At 42.5% G+C, this 10,318-nt stretch overlaps 1 protein-coding gene across 2 annotated transcripts; it reads left to right on the forward strand.

The window, feature by feature from the left end:
* The first annotated feature begins 1,054 nt into the window (after positions 1-1,054).
* Positions 1,055-7,134, forward strand: mrpl16 (mitochondrial ribosomal protein L16). Of its 2 annotated transcripts, none has more exons than XM_069941405.1 (4): positions 1,055-1,148; positions 2,650-2,721; positions 4,563-4,711; positions 6,624-7,134. In XM_069941405.1, exons 1-4 carry the CDS (start codon positions 1,070-1,072, stop codon positions 7,107-7,109), a joined length of 786 nt encoding a protein of 261 aa, XP_069797506.1. In that variant the 5' UTR covers positions 1,055-1,069; the 3' UTR covers positions 7,110-7,134. The 2 variants fall into 2 exon arrangements, with proteins under 2 accessions (XP_069797506.1, XP_069797507.1); XM_069941406.1 differs by lacking the exon at positions 1,055-1,148 and adding an exon at positions 1,212-1,320.
* Positions 7,135-10,318: the final 3,184 nt, after the last annotated feature.

The raw sequence follows: 10,318 nt of genomic DNA on the forward strand, positions 1-10,318 counted from the left end.
AAGTAAATGAATGAAGCCAGTACAAACATGAGACATGGATATTAGAAGGCAGGAAGCTGACATTGTCTGAGTAAGATAAGAATCTCCTAGCCTTCAGACAAGCAAGTTCACTAAATGAAGGAGATAAGGACAGACAATTGATGATAGAAGTAGAGTTAGTCTGAACGAGATAAGGGTCTCCAAGCCCCAGATAGAATTAGCAAGGCTTGCATAAATAATTAGAAAACCTTAGACAGTATTAGCCAGTATTAGCCAGTTCTACATATATAATTAGTAAGCCTAAGCCTTACACAGATTTATCAAGTTATGTATATTAAACTAGTAAACCCTAGACAGGTGTGAATGGGGACAAGGGCAAGGTTGTGAATAAGGACAATGAGGATAATGACATGAGAAGACACCGACAGGATACCCCCTCGTCCTCCAAGTGCACAGAAACAGCACGTAGGCAGGCAGGATTGCCTAATGCCAAACCTCTCCAGCAGGAGGCAGAAGAATGTAAGGGGGGGGGGGGGGGGGTTATTCCTATACTGAGATAAACTGTATAAAAGTTGGGTGAGCCCTAGTGTATGTGTGTATTCCCAGGGTAAGGGGAAGCACCCAACTTTGCATTGTTGTATAATTAATGTTCTTTGTTCTCAATTTTTGTCTCGAGCAATTTCTTTAAAGGTAATTCTGTTTCTAACATAACCCTGGTATAAGCGAATGATAGCGTATGTTCTCCCTCCAGTTGTGAGAGCTTTTGTTCACGCTACCTTCTGAAATCAAATCTTTTTCGTTTCCAACGAAGGGCTGAAAACTTGAAATGTTAATGGGTTCTCTCTCCATGCACGCTGCCTGACCCGCTGAGTGTTTCCAGCATTTTCTGTTTGTTTCAGATTTCCAGCCTTTGCATTTTTATGTCATGCATCAAGTCTGTGGACTTTGCTGTTTCAAAGAGAATCATTTTGGGGTTGTCCCTCTCGCCTGTGTTGCTGCGCACAGACAGTTGCACTGATTGATTGGTCGTCACCCGAAAAAGGCCGCAGAGAGGTTTTCTTTGTGGAGTTGGCGCAGGAAACCTTTCGAGATGCCCTTGCTGAGCAGGCAGCTGGTGCTGGGAGTAGGGTGGATGAACTCCTGGGGTTGGAATTCCTCACCAGAGAGCGGTAAAAGCAGGCGTGGAGGCAGATCAAAGAGAGAAGGGTGGACGAAGCATCAAGGGCGGAACCTTTGTGCTGGTGCAGCGGGGAAGGGTTTGGGTGTTGCAGCCACGGACCGGCTCCATGGCGCTTCTCTTACACCGTCTTGGTCGGTACCTATGGGCAGGCGGGACGTCGGGTGAGTACAGGTGCAGAGGGCGGGTGGCCGGTTGGACCTTGCCCTCGGGGCATCCAGTCACGGTGGGGTCTCGCCCCTGCGCCTGGGCGGGCCGGGGCAATAGCCCCTGGGCCGGGAGGTGGGGCGGGGCGGACCGGGGCAACAGCCTCTCTCGGCCCTGAGTGATGTGCGTCCCCAGGGTTTATCCTATTGCTGGTGCCGTCCCTTTGGCCACAAGACAATGCCCAGGCCATTCCTAGTAACACCTGGTATTGGAATGTGCAAAGTGTAACTCTTGACCCGTCCTTTGCCTGTGTATTGAACAGGATGTTGTCTTGCGACTCGTGTTCTCAGTTAGAGTCAGTACATGGTAGTGTGCTATGGTCAAGGTGAAACAACTGGGCAAACTGAACTTTGCAAATCACAGGCCCAGTCAACATATGTCCAGAGTTGGATGCATGTTCCAACTTTGAATTAACACTGAATATTCCCAATCTGACTCTGTATCAGTTGAGAATAAACCACAAAAGTCTGTATATGCTGTAATTGAAGTAAAAACACCATACTGGAGAAACTCAGCAGATCAAACAGCATTCGTTATACAGCAAAGATAAAGAAACATAACCAATATTTCGGGCTTCAGCCCTTCATCAAGGTATGAGCAGATGCCTGAATAAAATGCTGGGGAGGAGCACAGGACCACAGGCAAGAGTTAATCAGTAAACAGAGGGGTGGGGGAATGGCTCTGTGAATAGAGACAGAAGGGGTGAATAGCTGGAGGAAAGGAGACAGAGGGAGTGGTCTGGCAACAACCAGAGAAGTCAATGTTAATGTTACCTGATTGGAGAATGCCAAGAAGGATAGTTAGGTGTTTACTGGTGGCCTTCGTTTAGCAGTGCATGGGTCCTCGGATAGACATGTCGGCACGGGAGTGGGACGCAGAATTGAAATGTTTGGCCACTGCGAGATCCCTGTCATTGATGCGGACAGAGTGAAGTTGCTCAGCAAAGCAATCTTTCAGTCTGCATCCAATCTCTACGATGTAGAGAAGACCACAACGGGAGCACCAGATTCAGCAGATAACTCCTGCAGATTCATGAATGAGGTGTTGCTTCATTTTGATGAAGGGCTCCAGACGAAGTGTTGGTTTTGTTTATTTACTTTTGCTCTATATAAAGTATGCTGTGTGACCTGCTGAGATTCTTCAACATTGTTTGTATCAGTTGATTGGGCTGATGATATCTATCAGGCTGCTGCCTTGTATCTTCACAATACAAACCTCTTAATCCAACAGTTGCCTGTTTGATTGTTTATTTTCCCTATGTGCAATGGTGTCTATCTTCTCTACAGGCACGTATCAGAATTTTATAAAGGTTTCTGTAGTTGGGATAAAGACCTATGAACTTCCTCCCAGTTATGATGGTGAGTTGGAGTAAACTTTATACTTCTGTTTAATCAGGTACCTTTTGTTTGCTTGGATGACATAAATGGGGGTCAGATGGGATGGAAATGTAGTCCTGAAAGGGCAGTTGGTGACATGGCAGGAGATGAAGGACTGTGGCAGTTAGACCACATGCTCTCTGCACCCTAAGTCCTATCCGTAGGCCAATTTTGTGGTTATGATGAAGCAGACCTCAAATGATGTTATAAGACATCCACAATCACAGAGATGGTACCAGAGCAATCAACATCAGGGCCTTGGGGCAGGAGAGTCTAGAACTATAAAGTATGGGTTTAAGTTGAGAGTGGAGTTGTATATAAAGGAGATCTGTGGGTTTTTTTTAAACTACACAGGGTGGTGGTTATGTGGTATGAGATGCCAGAGGAGGTAATAGGGGAGGGTACAGTTATATTGTTTAAATGGTGTTAGAGCAGGTGTTTGTATCGGAAGGATGAAGGATCCAGGCCCAATGCAGAAAAGGAGATTCATATAGGTCGGTACCATGGTTAGCATAGAGAAGGTGGGCCATTACATGATGCCCTGACTTCCTCATCCTACTTAAGTTGAATCATGGAAACATACTGCACAGAAACAGGCCTTTAGTTAGGTCAAGTTTATCGTCCTCTGATTGCACAAATACAACCTGACGAAACAGCTTTCTCCGGTCCTTGGTGCAAAACATACAGCCAAACAATTAGCCTCACTGCCTGACCAAAGAAACTGCTCATACTAATGTTGTATTTCCAAAACAATATTTATTTGTGTATATATAAATACTTGTCCTGCGTATGTACAGTAAAAGTCCAAAAATCCAGGTGGCAGAAATCCAAAGCACCCGAGAATCTGGACTTTTTGAAAACTCTCAAGCAGCTTTTGTGTGTGTGCATGGATAAACGCCTCTGATGCACAGTGGCAACAAGCGGCCACTCTTAATGCGGGTAATCTTATCATGAAGATATTCATCTGTATACTATATTTTTGCAATGTATATTTTTAAATATAATTTCAAGCATTACATGATCTTGTAGTGAAAAAAATTGTTTACATTTTTATCAAATGCTGACTTTAAAATGGCTCATTTTGATAAACGAAGAATACTGTATCTGCTAATGGATTATCTATCAACGTTTATCTGTTCATCTCTTTATTCCTCCTTAAATTTGCCCGAAAATCCAAACTGACCCAATCATTGAACAACAAGGATTTCGGACCTCTACTGAATTGTTTGTCTGTATGTGGTTATGTCTAGCTGTGTGCCACCGGAGAAAACTGTTTTGTCACGCTGTACTTGTGCAATCAGATGACAATAAACTTGACTAAAGGCCTGTTTCTGTACTCTTTTTATGCTGCTACTTAAGTAGGATGAGGAGGTCATGGGAATCCTGTAACCAGCAGTGCAATGTGAGATGGAAGGTTGCCGGTAAATGCCCTACTCCAGATACTAGAGTACTAACCTGTGTTGTGATTTTAGTTTGATGCTAAGGGAAACTGCACCAATTCTCAGAAGGGAACAATAAAATTGACGTCATTATTCGATAACAGCAGGATTCTTTGGGGTCCACCTGTGATGTTTCACGAGTGCATGTGTACATTTAGCATTAACAGTGTGGAAGAATTTTACAATTTGTATTTATTATTGTTTTAAACTAATTTAATTATACTATTGTTATATTTCTTAATGAAGTACCTGTTTGGATGTTGCAATTAAGAATTTGGAGTATATTGTATTTCTTTATAAAGCATGAAATTACAAAGGCATAGACTACTGATAGATCCTTGGTGAGATGAGAAAGTTATTTGAACAGTCTGTTTGTTTCCTCAGATGTAATTATTCCAGAGAAGCCAAAGCTGAAATTCATTAATAAGGTACCAAACTACAAGAAGCCTAGGCGATGGATGAAGAGGCTGGGTGATATCCGTGGGCCAGCAACACGGGCCAATAGAATCACCCGGGGACAGTATGGCATTGTGGTAGGTGTCCCAATTTCCCTGACTGTATGACTTCAGTGAGCAGTTAAACTTGATATCACTGTGAGTTTATTATCATTTTCGTAAGTACAAGGCACAAATGAACTGAAAATCTTATATGGTGTAGCCAATCAATTACTGTATGTACTCGTGTAAAAGTTGTTACTGTGTAAAAGTCGACCCCCACACTTTGGCCCCAAAATTGCATATTTTCCATATAATCTGTGTAAACGTTGACCCCCTTCTTCCTCCCCCCCCCCCACCCCATTTTTGGCCCGCCCATCCATCTGAGCTCCCGATCCCCCAACCATAAACTATTACCTCAGCCACCTGCTCATACGAGCTCCCGACGCCCAGTCCCAGCCATCCAAGCTCCCAATGCTTTGAACAATGCAGGTACTTAATGCGGTTAAAAGTAGTATTCATGTAAAAGTCGACCCCCCCAAATTTGTCCTGAAAAATTGATCCCCAAAACTTGACTATTACAGAGTATATATGGTATGTAAGATACACCAACCAGAGTGGTAAAAATTTAAATGACGATAAATAGCAAGACAAAAAAGATTATAAATATCAAAAGATAAATATTTACAATTGCAGTCATTGCAAGAGGTTAAAAAAAGTTATCTTTCAGAAGTGCAGACAACTGGGTGTTGCAATGATTTTTTTTAAATTTAGACATATGACATGGTCATAACAGGTCATTTTGGCCCATGAGTCCATGCTGCAAATTTACACCCAATTAACCTGCAACCCCTGGTATGTTTTGAACAGTAGGAGGAAACCGGAGCTGCCGGAGGAAACCTACGGGGGGAACAAACAAACTCCTTACAGACAAGCTGGCACTGTAACATACAGATACATTTTGATTTGATTAATCTCATGGAGACTTCCCTCATAGTTTTTTCAAGATGTCAATTTTCAAGAAATTCTCTTTTTGCTGCAAAATTTTCTTGCTCTGTGGTGGGTGTGTAGGAGAGCTCACAACTTCATGCTAGAGTCATTTTCCAAAACATATTTACACTTGGTAAGTTATCCCCAGAACATTCCATGGATGGTTATCTTTCCTTCCTTTTGCCGCCTACAATCTGAATGGACACCCAGATGTGTTACTGGAGAGGTGTGAGACAGAGAGCAAGGCTGTCACCTAGGAGAGCGGGAAGTGCTACCTTATGCATGAAGGACCTGACATTGACAAGTGGAAACCCAGAGTGCAAAGAAAGAAAAAAGTAAATTCTGCTGTTCCAAACAAAGTTTCAGATATGAGATGTGGTGCAAATGTAATGTGACTATCAGCGGACACCTTTAACACCAATAATATGAAAATCATATTTCAGAAAACAGTCGAACAAGGTGCATTATGCTGCGATTTCTGAGATAGTGCTGAATACTAAATATCTGCAACATTTGTTTGGAATTTAGAGAAAAGTTTAAAGTTCAAAAACATAGTGGGGGTGTAGGTTAATTGAGGTAAATTGGGTGGTTTGGACTTGTGGGCTGAAATGGCCTGTTACCATGCTGCATGTCTAAATATCCAATAAATGTTGCAATTAAAAAGCACAATTGAAGTTTATTGTAGATGTTTCTGGGTTAAGAAACTGGAATCTAATGGCACAAGATGTGTACAACTGAAGGCAGCATTAGAGATTCTGCTGTATCAAGGACGTTGAAATATCTTGGGCACACAAGCATTCTCCTTTTAAACATAATTTCGCTATTGCATGGAATGGTGATCATTTTGAGCAAATGGACGGAAGTATCCCTAATCCTGTGCAATATCGGGTTCCACAAACTAAAGCAATGTTGCCAATGTTCTTTTCAATCTCATCACGTATGCTTGTGTCTTGTCTCCTCACTAATCTCTTTCTTCCCTCTTCTCACCCCACCCACCCTTTCATTTGCTGTTCCTCTCCAGGCACTTGGTGGAGGCTATCTTCATTGGGGTCACTTTGAGATGATGCGGCTGACCGTTAACCGGCATATGGATGCCAAGACCATGTTTGCACGCTGGCGTGTAAATGCTCCCTTTAAACCCATCACGCGTAAAGGACTTGGCCAGAGGATGGGTGGTGGGAAAGGAGCCATTGACCATTATGTCACTCCTGTCAAGTATGGCCGGGTTATCGTGGAGCTTGGAGGGAAATGTTCTTTTAAGGAGGTGGAGCCCTTCCTGTTGGAAGTTGCCAAGAAACTGCCATTCCCTGCTAAGGTCTTCAGCAAGGAATTGCTGGAGGAGATGGTGAAGGAAGAGGAGCAGAAAGCTGAGAACAACCAGAATCCCTGGACTTTTCAAAGGATTGCTTCTATGAACATGATGGGAATTCGCAAAGTATTGAGTCCATTTGATTTAAAGTACCATGGCAAATTTAGTGGGAAGTTTCGTGTTCCTGATCGTGTGTAAAAGTTAAAAAATCAGGCAAAATGTTCTTTGGTTTAATCTGATTCTTTTTTGGTTAATCTCATCTGTTAAAATTGGAACATACAATGATTGTAAGTTCAGAGTGGAAAGCCATTTGAGCATGTGACAAAGCTGGAAGCACATAAGAGTGTAGATGCTGGAATCTGGAGTGGGGGGAAAAAAAAACAATCTGCTGGCAGAACTTTGGGTCGAGCAGCATCAATGGGAGATAAAGTTAACATTTTTGGGTCAGAATCCTTCAAGACTGAGTGCAGAGAGGAGATGGCGAGTATTATGAGGAAAGGGTGGGAGCTGTTTGGACAGGAGGCAGTGGGAGAAGTGAACCATGGAGGGCAAAAAATGATGCACAAATGTGAAGGAAGAGGCAGGTGACACTGGACAAAGAGGATTTTGTATCCTGAACATTTTTGGGTGTATTTTATGGATTTTGGGTTGCTGATCACAAAAATTACCTAAAATTATCCTATCGTGTACCAATTTTTGATATAACCCATTTTTGTGATTTCCTGCCATATTTTAAGTCAACTTCAAGCCTACAAAACCATGAAGTGCATCATATAATTGAAAATTCATTTTCTGCATTCGTACTTGGTCTTCTTCCCTGGTGATGCAGTTAGTGACGAACATGATGAAAGATTTCACTGGGACATTGCAACCATGAAAAGGTGGGCAACTGAATCCATCAATGATGGCTGACTTGTTGGACAAGAGGCATCCGATGCGAAGTACAAACGAAAATCAGAGACAAAACATTTTTAGGTCAGTTAAGCTAATCCAATGTGTCAGCATGATTATGCAAATAAACATGCTTAATTCAATAAATCTTCCAACTTCCTACATGGTACAGTATATCTGAAATTACCTTTATCTTCAGGTTGAAGTGTACCATAGATCCCAATTTTTTATTTCAGGAAACAAACTTGGAAAAAAATTGTCCAAATATGCAGAGGGGGGCAGCCCAGTAAGTGTTGCAGATGTTGCAGCACCCAGGACCAGGTTTCAAATCCTGTGCTGTATGTAAGGAATTTGTATGTTCTCCCAGTGTCTGCATGGATTTTCTCTGGGGGGGCTCCAGTTTCCTCCCACCATTCAAAATGTACCAGGGATTGTAGGTTAATTGGGTCTAATTGGACGGCAAGGGCTCATGGGCCTGTTACCGTGCTATATGTTTAATTTTAAAAAAAATTATTGATTGATGCTGATTGGCAGTTTGGGTCACCAAATTAGAGGAAGGTGATAAACAAACTCGAGAGAGTGCAGAGAAGGTTCACGAGAATGTTGACAGGATGTCAGGGTTTGAGTGACAGAAAGGTTGAGCAGCCTGGGGCTTTTTTTCTGGAGCGTAGAAGATTGAGGGGGGTGTTCAAGATTTTAAAAGGGACAGAGAGTCAACGTGGATAGGCTTTTTTAATTAAGAGTGGGGGATATTCAAACCAGAGGCCATGGTTTGAGATTGCAGGGGGAAAATTATGAGGGGAAATTTCTTCACGCAAAGGTGGTTGGGATGTGGAATAGCTTCCAGCAGAGGTGGTTGAAGCAAGGAGGTTATTTACATTTTAGGAAAGACTGGATAATTACATGGAGGGGAGAGGATTGGAGGGGTATGCACCGGGTGCTGGTCAGTGGGACAGGGAGGGTGGGGATTTGTTCCGGCATGGATTCGTAGGGCCAAACTGGCCTGTTCTGTGCTGTATATGGTGATATGGTGGTGGTGATATGATAACATATGAAATACATTTACACATTAATGAATTATGGTAACCAAAATATTAATATATAAACACAACTTGGCTAATGCCTATGCTGGAACAGTTGCAAATACCCAAGTACAGTGATGGGGACCCAGGATATGTGTTGCCTTTATTGTCAGCCAAGCTGATATTGTACTAGCCCTGACCTCAGACAGCTAGAAGCTCTGGTATGTTTGTTGCCTGATAGCAATTGCCTGGCTGATAAATTTCTAACAATCTTGCTTCTAGAATCATGATTTAGAGGAATTGGGAGAATTGAAACTGTAAAAAAATACCTGAGAGGAGGGGGACACGTCTGTGTGATTGGTCCACAGAATGGTGCTTCACGATGGGCATTGCATAGCTTAATGCTAATAGGGTGATGCTTTCTGCCTCAGAGGTAACTGTTTTGAGATTGGAGAATTTAAATCCATGCATTTGTGGGGAACTCCATCATCCTCCTTGGAGGGGATGACATCTCCCACAGGCCTGTGTATCAAATAAAGGGAAATGGCTGAAGAAAAGTCCAAGTCCTTCATTCCTTCAGAGCATAAGCTGCTGATTGGGACCTCACCCCAGAACCTGGATCAAAACCGATCCTCCTCAAACATGTAGGTAAAACATGGGTGGTGGTGGATGAGAATGGGCTGGGAGATGGCTAGAACAAAAGGGACTCAGAAGAAAATTCAGTGTCCATACTGTGACAGAGTATATAGATATGTTTTTGGGAGATAAATTGGGAAAGGTTTGTTACAGTAGGTTACATACAAACACTTTAAAATACTGGAACTCTGCTCCCACACTAGACATATCGGGGCCTCAGAGCTTTTGCAAGAACTTTGAAGAGTCCATTCCTTTCTGGAATGGTAATCATATTGTTGACTTTATTTAAACTTGAGAGTGATTCAGTTCATTGTGAAATTTTAAGGCAATGATCTGTGGTGTGAGTTTGCTCTGGAAAATTGGGAAAGTACTAAAAGAATTCACACAATTTGCAAGTAACATGCATCTCCTTGAGGCATAATCTGCCACGGATTTCAATGGAGGTTTATGAGGGTATTTGGGTTAAAGGAAAAAGGCTTTAACATTGACAGGATGGGGAAAAAGTCAAGCGTTCACCAAATACGATGAAGAAAAGGAAAATTGAATGCTTAGGGGAAGTTTGATTTTTAGCTTGGGAGCGGATGTCTTTCCATTTAATAGCATGGGTTCATTATTTGATATGAATCTACTTTATCATTATTATCATATGTATTTTGCACATGTTAAAACCAATTCGGAAGGAGGGCCGGTGAGTTAAATCTAATACATTTTGTAACAGCTTCTGCAGGAGGTGCAACGCTCCTCAACCACGCTGAGCCTGTGAGAATGTCTGCTGCCAGCAGGGGGCTCTGTCTTTGAAATCCGCTCAACACCGTCAAAGGACGGCCGCTCACGTGACGCATTAGGGCAGATGCGTCA

This window comes from Narcine bancroftii, chromosome 5 (assembly GCF_036971445.1).
Source record: "Narcine bancroftii isolate sNarBan1 chromosome 5, sNarBan1.hap1, whole genome shotgun sequence".
Classification (NCBI taxonomy): Eukaryota; Metazoa; Chordata; class Chondrichthyes; order Torpediniformes; family Narcinidae; genus Narcine; species Narcine bancroftii.